The sequence below is a fragment of the Aquarana catesbeiana genome, linkage group LG06 (genome assembly GCF_042186555.1).
Source record: "Aquarana catesbeiana isolate 2022-GZ linkage group LG06, ASM4218655v1, whole genome shotgun sequence".
In the NCBI taxonomy this organism is placed as follows: domain Eukaryota; kingdom Metazoa; phylum Chordata; class Amphibia; order Anura; family Ranidae; genus Aquarana; species Aquarana catesbeiana.
In genome coordinates this window covers 111,758,469-111,777,618 of record NC_133329.1, presented here as the reverse complement: position 1 = coordinate 111,777,618, position 19,150 = coordinate 111,758,469, and the positions used below count along the sequence as shown (strand labels likewise).

General features: G+C 38.7%; 1 protein-coding gene across 2 annotated transcripts in view; it reads right to left on the bottom strand.

Moving 5' to 3' along the window:
* The window catches only part of SCNN1G (sodium channel epithelial 1 subunit gamma), a 60,791-nt gene extending 41,864 nt beyond the window's left edge, over window positions 1-18,927 (bottom strand). The window contains exons 1-2 of one of the 2 annotated variants that reach the window (XM_073636691.1): window positions 18,654-18,927; window positions 9,539-9,868 (exon numbers count right to left, since the gene is read on the bottom strand). In XM_073636691.1, the coding sequence (XP_073492792.1) occupies window positions 9,539-9,861 (323 nt within the window). In that variant the 5' untranslated portion in view covers window positions 9,862-9,868; window positions 18,654-18,927. Of the gene's footprint in view, window positions 1-9,538; window positions 9,869-12,152; window positions 12,410-18,653 lie in introns of those variants that run through there. The other variant, XM_073636692.1, reaches the window with a different exon arrangement.
* Between the last annotated feature and the right edge of the window lie 223 nt (window positions 18,928-19,150).

Here is a 19,150-nt window from a genome sequence, read left to right as displayed (position 1 = left end):
ATGAACTGTAGCTCCCCAGTGCCAGCAGCACTTATGCAGCCCCAGACCATGACACTCCCACCACTATGCTTGACTGTAGGCACACTTGTAGACACCATCTGAACCAAATACGTTTATCTTGGTAATCCATGTCCTTAGTCTGCTTGTCTTCAGCAAACTGTTTGTGGGCTTTCTTGTGCATCATCTTTAGAAGAGGCTTCCTTCTGGGATGACAGCCATGCAGACCAATATGATGCAGTGTGCAGCGTATGGTCTGAGCACTGACAGGCTGACCCCCCACCCCTTCAACCTCTGCAGCAATGCTGGCAGCACTCATACGTCTATTTCCCAAAGACAACCTCTGGATATGACGCTGAACATGTGCACTCGACTTCTTTGGTCGACCATAGCAAGGCCTGTTCTGAGTGGAACCTGTCCTGTTAAACCACTGTATGGTCTTTGCCACCATGCTGAAGCTCAGTTTCAGGGTCTTGGCAATCTTCTTATAGCCTAGGCCATTTTTATGTAGAGCAACAATTCTTTTTTTCAGATCCTCAGAGAGTTCTTTGCCATGAGGTGCCATGTTGAACTTCCAGTGACCAGTAAGAGAGAGTGAGAGTGATAACACCAAATTTAACACACCTGCTCCCCATTCACATCTAAGACCTTGTAACACTAATGAGTCACATGACACCGGTGTGGGAAAATGGCTAATTGGGCCCAATTTGGACATTTTCACTTAGGGTGTACTCACTTTTGTTGCCAGCAGTTTACACATTAATGGCTGTGTGTTGAGTTATTTTAAGGGGACTGCATATTTACACGGTTATACAAGCTGTACACTCACTACTCTACATTGTAGCAAAGTGTAATTTATTCAGTGCTGTCACATGAAAAGATAGAATAAAATATTTACAAAAATGTGAGGGGTGTACTCACTTTTGTGATATACTGTATAAAAAGTGAACCAGTGATTCTGTCTCCTCCATGCAGATCCCAATCAGCTATTTTGGGATGCAAAAAGGACTATTGTTGGCTATACAAAGTGCAATTTGATTATAATTTCAGTACTAGAGAAATATACATAGATAAGAATTTTAAGGTACCATATGAAGAGGTAAATAACATATACTCAAGATGTTATCATTACTATCAAAATGTTAAAATTATATACTGTATAAAAACTAGTGGAGAAATCCACGTGATTGCATATATTGCTATACCAATACATTTGCTACTCCAATGAACTCAAAGCCCACTACTCAGCTAACTAGGAAATATTTTTGATTATAAACAAAGCTACTATTTGCATTAATTTAAAACTGATTTCTGCATTTGGATGAGGGCGGTTATCAATGCATTTATTTCAGCTTTAGATTACAAAACAGTCAAAGGGTATCCTACCAATATCCCAGTCATACAAATAAGAATACACAATTATATTAATATATAAATTGTTGGTGATTGATTCTTTGAATGCTTTCTGTGACCTAAATCTACATGAAATTGCTAAAAAAAAAAAAAGTTTTGCATATAGCAAGAAATGAGGTTCTGAAAGGTGGGCCCATCAATGTACAGTCTTTACATCATTGCCCTTAAAATGACTTTCTGTCATAGACAAACATCAGCACTTCTGCTCATCTAATTATTGTTTTCTCTATGGAAAAGGGGCACAATTTTTCTTTGGTCTCAAAGTCTTCTGGTTTGGCTCTCCAGACACTCACATGCACTTTTTGTCACAAGTAAGCACAATGCAACAGCATCTACTTATCAGTAGTAGTGAAACATTTTCATGGTGAATATATTTAACATTAACAAAGCATATATTTAACATTTGGAAAATAATTTAATTTTCCATCAGGCTTGCCGTTTGTGTCTCTGTTAAACAGGTTTCTACACTCGTCTTGCACATTAATGCTGTGCAATTAACAGTATAAGAGATTAAGACGGGTTGGATTTTAGTAGACATCGGTATCCAGAATGTCCTGTTCAGCTCTATCTCTTATATTGGGGATGTTGGTATCTATGATATGGTTAATTGAGTGGTCCAAATTGCCTAATTTCTGCACAAGTCTTGTCATGACCACAAAGGTAGTGGGTGCTGATCACATGCACCCCCCCAAGAAAATAAAAACCTCTCTAGCAATTCACACCAAACTGAGCATGTGCAGAGTGCCCCCAAGGCTCTGTTCTCTCAGGAAATCAGGAAATGATTATGGAACAGTGGAGGGGGGGGGGGAGAATCAGAGAAGACAGGATCCAACAGCCTTTTTACACAATGTGGAGGATTAACCCCTTAGGTTCCATAGTGAGTATAACAAGCATGCTTTACTGCATTTACAGACTGATTTTACTGTTGCGGGTTTAGTAACACTTTAAAGCTTAAAGCTAAATTCTCCCTGATTCCTTTTTTTAGTATTCTGTTTTCAAAAATAATGATATATCTCTGTCTTGCCTAACCATTTTTTTTTCATTGTACAAGTAGGTATAGTGATAGCTACATAAGACAGAGTGCTATCTTTGTTCCAGGTACAGCCCGAGAAACTCTGCACTGCATAAAACTCATCCTCCTGCTGGATAGTGGCAGAAATCAGTAAATGGCTAAGATTTCTGAGGTCACCTCCTGACATCAGTGTTTGTGGATAGCACTGGATAGCTTCCCGATTTGTCATTAAACATTGATGTCATGATTCGACAACAACAAGCAAAGTAATTAGACAGCCTATGCTTATGGTTTATGTGTATGGATAAGCACAGAACTTGTATGCATGTCAGTGATGTCTCTACAAGTCAGTTCACAGTTCAGAACGTATTGAGCTGATGGTGTGCATATCTCTTGAGTTCAGAGCAGAGTTGTCACTCTTATGTAAACTGTGCCTGTTTACACTATAAAAAAATGTTACAAGTGGCGTGGTTTTTGTCATTTTCACTGCTGGTTCACAAGCCTGTAGCTTGTCAATGAGAACTTGACCACACCTAGTCCCGCACTTTACTTCTGGAGCACTTCCTCTGTTGCTGAAGCCCTCCCACTGTGAGCTGCAGTGCCTGGTTGAGGAGCGTGTGGGACACAAACGAAGGAGAATTAGGCTCAGTCGGCAAAACTCAAGAAAGCTATTTTTTCACTCTGCAAGGCTCGTGCATCACAGTAGTTGGATTTGAAATTTGTCTTACAGGAGAATTTAGTTGTCCTTTAACCAAAGTGCTGCCTATTGTTTGGAATTTTCTTCTATTGTAGGATAAAGGAGATTTGATAAAGCCTGTCTAGCTTTACGCAAAGGTGTTACAAAGGTGTTACATACATTCAACCCGGAAATCAAGCCTTCATTGAGCCAGCGGCTGTATGAACTAATCAGGCGGATTTCACGGATTTACTTATAGCTGCTGTTCACTCGGGGTGCCAAGACATTAGGCACTCATACATGATTATGCCGTTTGCTGATGGAGAACATGGAAGCCCTGAATAATATACATTCCGGAGTCTGATTGAACAGGGACACAAGCCCGATGGAGGAACAGATGGCTCAGTACAGCTACTAAGGTGGAGACCCATCCAACGCTACCAACTCTATGACTACTACCCCTGCAGGGGTAACTACGTTTGGTGAGTGGGGACCCATTGGGGGAGCACTACAGTCACACTACCTGCTGCGCACGGAAGTCACTTTATCTATGGAATATTGAACATTTTGGGACTACTTACATTTTTTGGTTTTCCTTATCTATATGCATTTTTTGATTTTTGATTAGGGTTTGGGTTATCATATTGGACACTTAATACATTTATGCTTAGGTGTGGAGTTTATTGCACTGTATTAAGAAGGGTATGCTCACATAATTAGCGTTTGTATGGTAAGGTGTGGATATTTCTGGACATTTCTGCACCTTAATATTGTGTATACATTTCTCATATCATATATTTATAATTAATTTTACTTTGTTGAATTTGGTTGAATTGCAATCAGTCTGAGCTAGCCCTATTTAGATATATATTTTTTAACACATAATCACCTTTTAGATTGTGTATATATCACATGTTTTCTATATATTGTCTATTTATGGATTGATATATTTTCCATTATTCACTTCTTATGCTCCTATGTGGGAGCACGCTCACTTTTAATCTGGTGTAAGGAGTCTAGTTTAATACTTCATACTACTTCTTAACAAACCACGTAGCACCATTTAGGGTAGCGCCAATCACCCCATTCTCTATACCTACTCCTGTAAGTTCCTTTGGGAACCCAATAGGGGGGGCTGCAACCCATACTATCCTAAGCGCGGAATCTTTAGTAAATTTGTTTGTAATTGAGGTTTATTGGCCCTTTGCAGGAAACTTTCCATCCTGTCTGAATGTATAAGACCACATTTGTATAGCCTCTCAGAGGCAATTAAGTCATTGCTGAGCACTCTACATTTAGCACTTCAACATATTTTGTAATATACTCTTGATACTAAGCTGTATATAAATAAAAAAAAAAAAGTAAACTATGAGAAGACGTCTGTTCAACACATCCCTGCATTAGTCTACAGCAAAGGATAGAAATGGCCTGAATCAACAAAGTTATTATTCCTAAGTGGTAGCTCTTAAGTGCAGTAACCCACAGTGCACTGGTCAGACTATATCAGAGTGGATGTTGATTGGTTAATATGGGATACTGCACTTAAAAATAAGCACTTCAAACTCTTTCGAGTTCGGTCAAAAGTCAATTTACCATTATCATAATACCTTGTTCACAACTGTATGCTAAATTACAATACTATCCACATAAATATCAAGTACTGTTAAAGTGCCATTTTGTATACAGTAATTGCAGAACAATTAAATAATTAATGGTGTGAGTTGTATTTCCTAGTCATCTTGCTCCTTTAGGGCTGATTCTCAAGGACAACATTGTAGTGACATTTGCTGCTCTTCTGTGCTGCAGCAAAATGCAGGAGCAATGGAAAGGAAACAGTTTTCATTGGTGCCTGTTTTTACTACAGTGCTGCTTACTGAAAAAAATATAGCTGCCCACATTTTCCTGTATCACAATGCATTGCAATCCCCCCTGATTTTTCGGAACGCATTTTTAAAGGATTTTATAGAAAGCAGATCATTTTGTGATATAGTAATGGCACTGCAAGGAGTAAGCCATGGCACAGGGTAAGTGGGGCTCTAGAGGCATAATTAGGTTTTAGGGCAATATCATAGTAGCCAACAACAGTACTACTCGCCTGCTGCTACGTGTTACTCCCTTGCTTGCAGAAATGCAGCAGAATTTCACCTACCAGCAAAGAGCAGAGATATAGAAACACCTCACTGGTTAAGTGGGTGACTTAAAGTTGAACTTCACTCTCCCAATCAACATTGATTATTTTCAATCCCAATGCTGCTAGCATTAGTAAATAGATAGGAAAATATATTATATTTACTTGTTTTAAACTTTTTTTTTTTTTTTTTTACATTTTTTAAGTTACTTCCTATCTTGCCTAGGCAAAATATGTCATGCATCCCAGGAGTCTTCGGGAGGGGAGGAGAGGAGGAGGGGTTTCGCCCTTACTCAAGATAGCCATGGCCACAAATACTAGGGGGTCATTTCCAAAGTGATTTCTCAGCAAAATAAATCATGGAGCCATGGATGGATGGTGGAGTTTGCTTTGAATAATAAAAATGAATTAAATAGGGTTTTTGGTTTGTGGTGCTCAGATGCAGTGAAGAACTGCTTTACAGACATAGGAGCAGGAGAGTGACCTTAAAGCCTTCACACAGATCAGACATATAGAGCTCACCAACATCCCCACCTATCATGTCACTTCACAACACCCATGAAACCACAACTGTGGTGCCCATTCCTTTCACCTGTACTTTGATGTTCTTCCCCTCCTGCTATAGTCCTACAATACTGATGCCTATTCCCCTCACCTGTACTGCCAAAAATCTTCCCCTACTGTCAAAGTGGTACAACACCCTTACTACCCTTTCCTGTCTACTATGCTGGCAGACCACAATCCTTTTAACCTCCCTGGCGGTTTTCCCAAATGTGGCTCGGGGTTAAAATTCAGGACCATTAGCGGTAACCCCGAGCCACACTCGGGATTACATCGCAGGATCCTGGTGTGCCTTTACTTACCTTGTCCCCGGGATCCTGCGATGTCCCCCGCAGTGTCCGTGGGCTCCGTCCTCCTCCGAAGCCTCTCCGTGCCAGGCACCGTTCCCTGCGAGCGTCGCGACGCACGGGGGGCGGAGCCTGGCGGCAAATTAAAAAAAAAGTAAAAATCATAACACATACAGTACTGTAATCTTACAGATTACAGTACTGTATGAAATTATTTCACATCCCTTTTGTCCCCAGTGCTTTGGCCCATGCCCTGCATGCAATTTTATGTGATATATACTGTTCTTTCTGCCTGGAAACTGGAGATTGCCCATAGCAACCAAAAAGTGTCCCTTTACGTCAAAAGTGGCTTTAGATCAGCTAGAAAACAGCGATAGTAAATTAGAACACTTGCAGATTTGAGCGATAGTGAATCGTGGGGAAATTTATTTTATTACTATTTATTTTTATTTTTTTTAATTATTTATTTTTATTTATTATATTATAATTTATGTTTTTGTGTTTCAAACTTTATCATACCCAGGATATCTACTAGAATCTTGTTTGGACAGATTTAAGTGTGTTATTGTTAAGAATTACAGACCTACAATATAAAACGCCAAATTTCCATGCAAAATAATTGTACCGCTTTCAGCACCTAAAATCCGAAATAATCATACCGCCAGGGAGGTTAAGAGGCCCACTGGCTGAGAGATAAATTGCACTTTTAGGTAGAATCTAACTTCCTTAAATAATGGCATTCACATCTTAGTCTTCAACTTGAAAATGGGTTAGAAATATTTCTGTACTGCACACTACGGTAATCAAAAAAAATTGCCTGAGCCTAATGTGTCTACAGATCTCTAGCTAAAAAAAAGGCTTATCTGCTCATCAAATAATGGAATTTTAATTTGATTTGTAATTTTCATTACTAGTGCCACACTAGTTCCAGTCACTAATCAATTAATGAAAGAGGAGCTCTAAATAAATTAACTGCTGGGCACACACAGTAGCAATGGCATAACTATAGCCATAGCAATTGACACAGCTGATATTGGCTTGAGGGTAAGTGGGGGTATGGCAATTAGGGAGGCTGTTGATACAAAATAACAGAACATCTCTATTCATCAGTGGATCCAACACTCTATCATTAAGGGTTTGAGATGCTGTAGTTGATGGTGATACTGACCCTCTGTGAAGACTTCAGTCTAAAAAAGCTACGGTCTATAGTCTAAAAAAGCTCTCCTTCACTCTCGCTTTGTGGCAAGCTGCACATGGGAGTAGATTTATTGCCCTCAGAAAGTACACTACATCCTGATATTAAGTGTGTAAGACCTAACATAGTCTTTCTAAAGGGTTAGAGAGTAATTTTGTGTAGGAGGACTAAAAACCTTGCCACAATGCAAAACATTATGGTTATTGTTATTGCTATTACAACTTGGTCACTACAGTGACCGTATTCTTCAAGTAATACTGACGGGTGCCACTTAGAAAGATTGCCAAGGGTTGCCCATTTTCTGTAGCTATGTCTGTGCACAGTAGCTTGAATAATCTAGAAAAAAAATCCCAGCAGTCTTTGGGGATTTCATGAACACCAGAGGTAAATTTTACTGTAATTTACCATTTTCACAGGGTTGCTTCAAATTTGAGATATTTTTTAGAGCTTAGATTATCTCTGTATACGTTACATTACTTCATTTTGAGTGATTATATAAAATATATTTTCTGTTTGTAATAGAAGAAGCGAGTCTCAGTCTGATTGTTGGCTGTATAAAGTTGACAGTTGCTAGTTTTAATGCTTTGATGTCTGAAATGTATATAGGGGGTTCTTTACTAAAGGCAAATCCACTTTGCACTACAAGTGCAAACTACAAGTGCAAAGTGCACCTGAAATTGCAGTGAATGTGCACTTGGAAGTGCAATCGCTGTAGATCCAAGGGGGACATGCAAGGAAAATAAAAAACACCATTTTAGCTTGCACATGATTAAAATCAGCAGAGCTTCCCCTCAGATTTACAGCGACTGCACTTCCAAGTGCACTTTCAGTGCAATTTCAAGTGTACTTTGCACTTCTAGTGCAAAGTGGATTCGCCTTTTGTAAATAACCCCGATAGTGTTTGTCACATTACTATTCCAAAATCATGGCTAGGAAGCTAATTGTTTGTGTTGGTACCTCATAAAGATATATTCTGAATAGTGTGTGTTTATACATTATGTGTTAATGATGGGTGTAACTAGATCTTGGCACCCTGTGCACTTTTGGTGCCTTTGGTTCTCGTTTGCAGTAATTACAGTAGCCCAAGTATTGAAAATACACAACTTTGGTTGTGAGATTTTATTTGTATTTTATTCATCCATTCTCCTAACCCTTTTTAGTAATTGTATTTTCCCCTCATTGCATTATGTTAGGTAAGTTAAAAAATTTGGAATTTTTTTAAACTACTGAGTTTCAATGTATTCCAGTATTTTGTAATTCATATTCCTTTTCAGTTTACAAGAATATTGCCATATTACTAAAAATGAAATTATATATTCTATGCACAATATGATTTGGAACATTGTGCACTTAATTTTGAATCATTATTATTTTTTTAACTAACAATAAAAGTTTTATCCATGTCATCATGTTTACAAAATTAGAGTTATGACTGTTAAAATCCAGTTAATTCCTTTCAGAAAAAAATAGACTTAGGCCCGGATGTAAGGGTGGTGGGAAGCAGTGGAGTTGCAAGATACTTTTGGGTGTTCTGAGTGCCATGCTTCTGAGGACACTGTCAAATTAAATGTAAAGCACCAGAGTCAGAGAATATAGCAGGAAAAGGCTGGAAGAAAGGCAAGACCATGAAGAGAAAGCAGAAGGAATACAGAAGAGATAACATGAAGCCAAAAATCTCTGCTTTTCCACTTTTATGTTATGATACAAGTCATGTCATGTTCCATCCAGGTGTCCAAGGTTACCCTGGATTTTTTTTGGGACCCTAGCTACACCCTAATACATACTTGGTTTGTTGAACCTGAATACAAGTAGGTATATTATTGGACAAACTGTTTAATATTATTTTAACTGATGTTGATGAATAAACACACATAAAGTGATATTTACTTAACAATAATCCAAAAACACATAAAAACTGACACCGAAAAAACATTTTGCTACTTCCGTCAAACATGCTTCTGCATGCTGTGTGAATGAAGTCTATAAATGTTTAATTCCATAGTAGATTGTGATTAACACCTTATTGACTAATCCCTTTTCTGAAGCACATTAAAAACAACATGTGTAATTAACTAGCGTTCAATCTCTTGGTACTAAGGGATTAAACATCCTTTAAACTCATCCTTTAAGCCTCTATAAACAAGAAATATAATAGACTTAAGAAGATCATTTGTTGTAATGTTGGCTCCCTGCATGCCTTGTTCTACAAAAAATGTTCACAGAGACTGGTAGTCACCAACCCCCTTAACGTAAGCCCAAAATTTCTTACTTGTATGGGTTCATGTTGCAGATGGTGATGGCCGGGAAGGTCAGTTTTTGGAAGTTGACGGTAATGGAGACACTCACACTATAATAGGACATGAGCAGGAGAGCACATTGCCAGAATATAAGGGCCACTGCTATTAAAGTCAGGACAATCCAGATCCATTTTCTTAAGCGACCCTTAGATACGACTATCCTCCTGCAGCCGTGGGTGTTGGTGGTCAAGCAGTACCATTGCATCAGCTCATACAAGGTAGGAGCTTGTGGCCCTGTGACCGGAAGGGTCTTTTTGAGCTTCTGGGTAATTTTTTTCTTCGGCCCATTGGACATGTTGAATCTAGTAGGCATAGAAAACAAATAATTAGAACTCTAATTTATCTTTGCCACCTAGAACATAATAAACCTTTGTCATTGTTTTACCAGAAAAAACAGAACTTTGCACCTGATATCTGGCTAGTCTGCAATTATTTGTTGGATAACCGCGTTCAGGACCTTAACTGTGCTATCTGTTAGCTGGAATTCCAAATAGCGTCCTACATATTAATCCCCAGAACTTTTGGAGTTCCCAGAAAAATTCCAAAGAAGGGGTTAAAAACTCCTGTGTTGGGGTGCTTTCAAAGCACTTTTCAGGCGCTTCATTCCAATGGGCAGGGCATTTTGGGAGCGCTAAATACAGCGCTCCCAACCCGCCCAAAGATGCTGCTTGCAGGACTCAGAATTTACCTCCCTGTGTCCCAAAACAGGCATATGAACACTTTGGGCATCAATGTAAACATTTTTAGGTTCTCTGATAGAAACATCTGAGGAGAACAGAGACTAGGGGAATCTCTATGAAAATGTTTTAATATACATCTTTCATTTTTGTATAATCATTTATTTGTGGTTTTTAGGGTTTTTTTTATTACAATTATGGTTTGGGAAGGGACAAAAAGCCTCTATATAAACGTATTCTTCTACAACTACTTCAGTAACATTTAAAATTTGACTGCCTTTAGAGTAAAAAACTACAAAGCCAAATAGGTAATTTTTTTGATAGGATATCTACAGAACGTGTCTCTCTATGAATAGTGATGTATAGTGACGAGAGTTTTTTATGTGAAGATTACTTCTTAATTTTAGGCTCAGTAGTCCCCTTAAAATGAATAAATCTGCTTTTGATTTCTACATAAACCAAAAATGTCAGAAAGATTTGAGTGTCCGGTTCTAAGAAAAGGATACTTGTTCATGTCTGCAAACATGCATATACATATGTAGCTATATTATCTATAAAAAAATAAATTATATAAATAATACCACTAAAAAGGTTGTAAAGATATCTGGTTAATGAGTGTATATATATATATATATATATATATATATATATATATATATATATATATACACTGGAATCTACAAATAACATGAGAGCCACATAGGACTGCCAAACTACTGGCAGAGGACCAGTTATCTGAAAAATCTAAATTTAAATGATGCCATTTCTACAAAGGCGTTGTTACATAAATTTCTACAGGACGCCACTTTGTATGACCAGTAGCCAAGTGTTGTACCAGGTTAGCCACTGAAAAAAGTGGAAATTTGGATTCAGAGAGACACCATCTATTGACTAACTAAAAATACTTTAGTGCAGTCTTTTTGCAGACTGCAGTGTGACTTCATCAATAGCCAAGAATCTGTATGAAGTGTATTGTGTACTAATGCTAGATATATCTGGGAGATGTCCCTCCATTGTGCATTGTATATAGAGCTCCTGCTGGATAATATGATGTAATAATATAATAAACATGCTAATATTTCCAGGAGCAGGGGAAGAACTGAACACATGAGACAACTCTGCTGTGTCCAATTCTAAGAAAAGGATACTTGTCTATGTCTGTAAACATGCATATATACAAATGTAGCTATATTATCTTTTAAAATTATATATATATATATATATATATATATATATATATATATATATATATATATATATATATATATATGTATATATATATCCATATCTATATCTATAATATATATCTATAGATATCTATATCTATAGATATCTATATCTATATCTATATCTATATTCTATATTCTACAAATAACAAACAAATAGTGAAAATGCCCAGCCTAGACAAATTTTATTGAGTGTATCTATTTGAAAAAGTTTAAATGAAAAAAATAATTAAATATTAATTTTAAAAAAGTATATTAATTAAAAATTGAAATGAAATATACATACAAAAGACAAAATAACTGGTCAATAAGTATATAAATAGATAAATATGCATATATATATATATATATATATATATATATATATATATATATATATATATATATATAAAAAGACATCTGATCAATGAGTACCCATACATAAGTGTATATCCATAGATAAATGTGTGCATGTACAGCATATAAAAATAATATAAAAAGATATCCGGTCAATGAGCATCCATATATAACTGCATATATAATAATAATAGTAGTAATAATAAGTAATAATAATAATAATAATAAGTAACTACCACTAAAAATAAGAACCTGCAACAACCGACCTGTATAAAGTCACCCCGTAATATATTAAAATAAAGGGGGGAATCACAATAAGTTATTATTGAATAAAAGCTTGATCTCACCTGTCGCAGAGAGCAGTAGGTATAATCTAGATGAGATCTGTGTTGCAAACTCGTAAAGATCAACTAAGTCTGAACTGAATGTGCTTTCCAAACCACCCGCTGAGTCTGGTCTGAAGCAGTAAGGACTGTCTCAAACTGGACTAGATAAACTGACAGGTAAATCAGGTCTTACAGACAATTATGTTTTGTTTAGTGTTGGTATTTCGATGTTGCTTTAGATCTATAAATTGGAACTGAGCTATTTGAACATGACTTTGGATTGAGCATTAGATTCCAAGAAGGCGAGAATGCCAAAGGGAACATTAGGCAGAACCTAAGAATGATCCTATTGGATATTTATAGATGACAAGTCTGTGCAGAACATTTGCATCATGCATGAAAAAAAAAGATGACGCATCAGAATGAATTGAATAGTGATCTGTAGATTGTGAGTAATCCTGGATACTGAGATGGGGATCCATAATCTATGCACATATTAATTCTGTCAATTACATCAGTGTTGTAGAACACATATGGAGATCACTATTACTTATTACAGCTAAGCAGCTTTCCCTGAGTAATCAGCGATGGTGGCAGCATCCACCTTATCCCCTGATTCTATGGCTGCACAGAAGAATGTGACTTTGACTTTCTTTAAAGTGAAAATACACCCAAAAACAATGATTTATTATATGGCAGCTTATCAATTCTTAGAAGTGGTGGTTGCATTTTTTTTTTTTTTTTTTTTGCTTTCTTACGTCTATTACGTCTATTTTTAAAGGACCAGTAAGCTTGTTTTTTTTAACAAAACATGCTGTCTTGCAGATTTAGCTGTTAGAGGATTGGGACAAACCATTTACCACTGACAGGGTGCTTATAATGATCAGAGTTTAATTATTTATGTAAAATATTTATCCCAAAAGGAAAACAACTGTTGCTCTGACGTAAAGTTGTTGTATACCTAAATTTGACATTTTAACCTACAGGTAAGCCTATAATAAGGCTTACCTGTAGGTAAAATTAATATCTCCTAAACCTGTACGGTTTAGGAGATATTCCCTTTGCATGCAACCGCTGATGTCAGCAGCGCATGCGCTCTGAATGCCTGGCAGCCGGGATGAAGACTCCCGCGCGCATGCGTGGGAGTGACGTCATCGTGGCTCTGGCCACTCACAGCGCCGGAGCCGTGAACCCAGAAGACAAGCCGAGGGTAAGATGTCAGATCCCTCAGCGTGGACCGAGCTCCGATACGGGGGCTCCGTTCTGAGATAAGTATTTCATAATGAGCTAGTATGCGCTGCATACTAGCTCATTATGCCTTTGCCTTGCAGGTTTTTTTTTTTTTATAATGTGCGGGTATACAACCGCTTTAAAAAATGCTAGCTGGAATTTGGTTTCAATTTGTAAGTCTATTCAAATCTGCAAGTACAGCTAACACAAATCAAATGCTGCCAGTGTGCCCCCCGCCCACTGTCTGCTCTTACCCTGTCTCAGTGGGACAGCTCCTCGATGTCTTCTCCCGTCCTCTCTTCCCATCCTCTGCTATGATTGGACGCCTGATAGGCGTCCAATCACAGCGCCTGTTGTTTCGGCCAATCAGGTGACGGGTAACAGATCCGAGCATCTGATTGGCGGAGAGGCGGTTTAGTGTTAGGAAAGCGAATATTCATTCACTTTTCTAACACAGCTGAGTGACTTGCGAGCGTTCCAGCATGGCGCTCGCAGGTCACCTTTTTTGATGCCTATTAGAGCCTATGGCTCTAATCAGGTGCTTGAAATTGGTGCTAGAGGGGGTGGCAGGAGAGAGGGGGTGGCGCCCTTATGGACGCACCACCACTGCATGGATAGTAGGGTATATGGTTTGGCATTGTTTACACCAGTGCGGTTATTTCCAGTGCATTCCGGTTCCAGGAAAAAAAGTAGAACATTATATATTTTTTCTGCACTGAACTGTACTGGAACGTGGTAAGACGCACTGGAATTCACATAATTGCACCAAAAATGCACCAGAATGCACAAAAGAGGGGGAAAAATACACTGGAAAGCATCAAAAATACATCAAAACACACCGGAAACGCATCAAAAACGTGCACGCAGAAATGCATCCAGAACGCATCCGGACTGCTTTTATGGTGTGAACTGGCCCTACCGCTTTAACCTTTTCGCTGCCAGGTCCATACAATGTACAGACCTGACAGCGGGGAGAATCACACACAATCCAGTGGCTGCTCTGCTGCCGCCCGATCGCTTGCACACACCCCCGGTACCGGCGCCCCAAAACCCCGCCGCACCCCGCCATGCTTTCTGGGCTCCGCTTGCCCATTGGCGGGCCTGTGATCTCCATGGCGGGTTCCGGCGGGTAGAGGAGAAGGAGAAGAGCGGATACAGGTCCGCTCTCCTCCCCTTCTTTCTGTGACTCGGAAAACGGCGTCGCTGACGTCACTTCTGGGTTAAGCTCTCTGTGTCCCCGGCTCGCTTTTCCGTGAAGGATGTTTTGCAATGCGATCTACATTGCAAAATATTTAGTGGAACACAGGGGAGACATGCAGGGTCTTTTAAACCCTGCATATCTCAGTAAAGAGAACCTGTCAACTAAAAATCAAAAGTGGAACTTCCACTTAACTGTCTCCCCCCCCCTCAGGTGCCACATTTGGCACCTTTCAGGGGGGAGGGAGGGACGGGGACCTATATTTGATAGGTCCCCTTCCCCACTTCTTGCGTGGGGTGGGCGGACCTCCGCTATAGGTAAAAAAAAACATTTTTTTTTGCAAAAAATTTAAGTTACACCCAAGCACATAAAATACCCCCCCCCCCCCAAAAATAATGTTTGAAGCCCCCCCACCCTCACATATACATACATACTAACATAAGCATTTGTTTGCCCTAAAATTCACTTTAGTGTGTTTTTTACTGAAGTTTTGCGTTCCCTAAACCTTTATGCCCCGTACACACGGTCGGACATTGATCGGACATTCCAACAACAAAACCCCATTTTTTCTGACGGATGTTGGCTCAAACTTGTCTTGCATACACACGGTCGCACAAAGTTGTCGGAAAATCCGGTCGTTCTGAATGCGGTGACGTAAAACATGTACGTCGGGACTATAAATGGGGCAGTAGCCAATAGCTTTTGTCTCTTAATTTATGCTGAGCATGCGTGGGTCGAAATTGTCCACACACGGTTGTAATTTACGCGAACGGATTTTGTTGTCGGAAAATTTTATAGCCTGCTCTCAAACTTTGTGTGTTGGAAATTCCGATGGAAAAAGTCCGATGGAGCCCACACATGGTCGGAATTTCCAACAACAAGCTCCGATCGCACATGTTCCGTCGGAAAGTCCGACCGTGTGTACAGGGCATTACAGTAATAACATGTAACAGAAAAAATTGGAACAACCGCTATTTTATTCTCTAGGGTGTCTGCCTTCAGAAAATATATAATGTTTGGGGGTTTTATGTAATTTTCGGGCCAAAATTTTTTTTTTAAACTTGTGTGCAAAAAACACAAAAGCAGCTCTGGCAGCGAAAGGGTTAAGGGCCAGTTCACACCACATACAGTCGAGTACGTTTTTTTTCTGCATCAAAAGCGCATGGAAAGTAGGTTATATGGTTTCCAATGGCATAGTTTACACCAGTGCAGTCGGTTCCAGGGAGTTCCAGTTCCAGAAAAAAAAAAAAGTAGAACATGCTGCATTTTTCCTGTACTGGACTGTACCGGAACGTGGTAAAACGCTTCAAAAACGCACCGGAATGCACTGGAACGTATCAAAAAAAGGAAAAAAGAAGAAAAAAAGCATCTGGAATGCATCCAGAAACGCACCAAAAATGTATTGAAAACACGCATGCAGAAACGCACCCGGAACAGATCTGGAGTGCGTTTTTGTAGTGTGAACCAGCCCTGAGTATGCAACATAGTAAAAAAAAACAAAAACACAAAAAACAAAAGCCAAAGATTTTAATTCTACATATTCGGCAACCTCTGGTTTCCCACTTGTGAGAAGCCTGTAATAAGGCAAGAGTTTGGATAGGCAGGTACTTAGCACACTGATCCAAGCAACATCAACATGAAAGTCACATGGGACTCCCAAGCTGCTGGCAGAGGACCAGTTATCTGAGAAATCTAAATTTAAATGATGCCATTTCTACAAAGGCGTTGTTTAATTCATTTCTACAGAACGCCACTTTGTATGAACAGCAGCCAAGTGTTGTACCAGGTTAGCCACTGACAAAAGTGGAAATTTGGATTTCGAGAGACACCATCTATTGACTAACTAAAAAGACTCTAGTGCAGTCCAAGAAGCTTGGCTTTGGGGTGACACACCCTTTATTAGTCAACAGATGGTATCATCCTGAATCCAAACATGTACAGTTTATACAAAGGTAATTGCATTTTAAAGAATATAGAGCAGTGATGGCGAACCTTGGCACCCCAGATATTTTGGAGCTACATTTCCCATGATGCTCAACTACACTGCAGAGTGCATGAGCATCATGGGAAATGTAGTTCCAAAACATCTTGAGTGCCAAGGTTCACCTTCACTGGTATACAGTATACTAATACTCACAAGAGCAAGTTTATTTAAAGCGGCATTAAACCCAAAACCAAAAATGTAATATATTGCAGCTTACCTTTTATTAGATGTGGTAGCTGCATTTGTTTTCTTTTTTTAGGCTTTCCCCCCCTCTATTTTCACCTGGTGATCAGGCCAATAACACACCTCCTGTATTAGAGTGCCTCCATTCTGGATGAAGGAGCATAGGGGGCACCTTTGGACAACAGCACTGTTAATCTGGGGAAGGGGAGTTTTAGATGTACTAGCCGATTTAAATAAACTAACAAATTGGAGCTAGCAGTTACACCAACAGATTTATCTTTTCCTTTTGGGATAAAGGTTTTACATAAATAAATAAAACCTAATCATTGCAAGCACCTCTGTCAAAGGCAAATGGTGAACCCATTTGCCTGAACCCTCTAACTGCTGCATCTTCAAGAGAGCTTGTTCTGTTGAAAAACAACAGACTTACTGGCCAGATCCCCTGGTGAAAATAAAAGAAAGTAAAAAGAAAGAAAGTCTAAAAAAAAGTAAATTAAAGTACCACATCTAAGAATTAGTAAGCTGCAATATAATAAATGTTTGCCTTTGGGTTTCATTTTGCTTGAATCCTATACATTAGGTAACCTCTGACTGTCCCCTTATAATAAGCATTGTGTGTTATGCTGGCCATACACTATACGAAAAATCGGCCGAAAAATCGTTCGTATAGACACTTTGTTCGTTTTTCGGCAAGTTAATGGGCACAAATCGATAATCGTTTGTGACGTTTTTGTGGGAAAAAAACGAACGGGAAGTTTGGAAAATTTCTGCCGAACGTACGATAAATTGCAAGGTTAATGTGTTTCCCGTCCGAACTGTCTGCACTAGGTATATGTAAAAAAACGAACTAAAAATGATTTATTCATGTCCACAGAACAATTTATCGGTCATTACATGATGGCACAATCGTTTGTGGTCACGGTCGAACGTTCGTTTTTTCGAAAATGGGTTCGGCCGATTTTCTGTATAGTGTATGGCCAGCATTACTGGCCAGATCACCAGGTGAAAATAGAGGGGGAAACCTAAAAAAAGAAAACAAATGCAGCCACCACATCTAATGATTGGTAATCTGCAATATATTTTTAGTTTTGGGTTTCAAACTGATTTAAGTATGCAATATAGTAAAAAAAAAAAAGTTAAACATTTTAATTCTATATAATAGGCAGCCTCTGGCTTCCCGCTTGTGAGAAGCCTGTAATAAGACAAGGGTTTGGATAGGCAGGTACTTAGCACACCGACCCAAGCAACATCAACATGAGAGCCACATGGGAATTAAAAGCCACTGGCAGAGGACTAGTTATCTGGGAAATCGAAATGAAAAGGATGCCATTTCTACAAAGATGTTGTTACTTCAATTTCACCAGTTTGTATGAAATGAAAAGGATGCCATTTCTACAAAGATGTTGTTACTTCAATTTCACTAGTTTGTATGAACAGCAGCAGATCGTCGTACCGTATGTTAGCCAAAAAGTGGAAATTTGGATTTAGAGTGATACCATCTATTGACTTAAGTAGAAAGATTACTGCAATCCAAGAAGTTTGGCTTTGGGGTGACACACTCTTTTTTTTATTTAGCCAATAGATGGTATGACCCTAAATCCAAACAGGTACCGTTTATACAAAGGTAATTGCATTTTGAACAGTATGGCGTATACGCAAAAAAAGTTTTTTATTTAAACCAAAAAACAAAAATGTTATATATTGCAGTTTACCAATCATTAGATGTGGTGGCTGCATTACTTTTCCAAATCCAAACTTCTACAGTTTGTACAAAATAATTGCATTTTGAACAATATATAGTATAAGAGTAATTTTGTTTAAGAATTAAAAAACAATACAATAAGATAAAATCTGTAATTTTTGTTTTTGTTCGGATCATTTTATTAGTCTGCAGTAATCAGATTAGAATGGAAAACTGACAGCTCACCTGTGTAGTAGCAATGCAGAAGGCTGATTGTAGTAGTCACAGACTAAAGATGATGCTGGCACACTGGGAGAAGAGCAATCCACAGCAAGGATCTGTTGTTTTTTTTTTTTTTTTTTTTTTTATTCTACCCGGATGAGTTGGTAATTTTCCATCGGCATGCCAATATTCTACATCACTGGGCTGACTGCATTCTTGGCTTCTGCAGGTATTAGTACTGCCTACCTGCTAGCTCCATCTCAGCACACTGACTTTGCCTAAAGCACAAGTCAGCACAAAATTACCTACATCCCTCCTATAAGGACAGGCAATGGGGACATGCTAAAGCCTCTGTCCCCACCTAGTGGCATATTTATGGAATTACTTCCAACTTAGATCATTTGGTACAGCACTGGCAGCCTTGAAGGCTTTTTGCTTGTATTAGAGCAGTGTACTGTACATTAGCGCCATCTGCAGGTCTGTAACCATAATAGAAGCTCATAGCACAAGTTTGGTAGGGT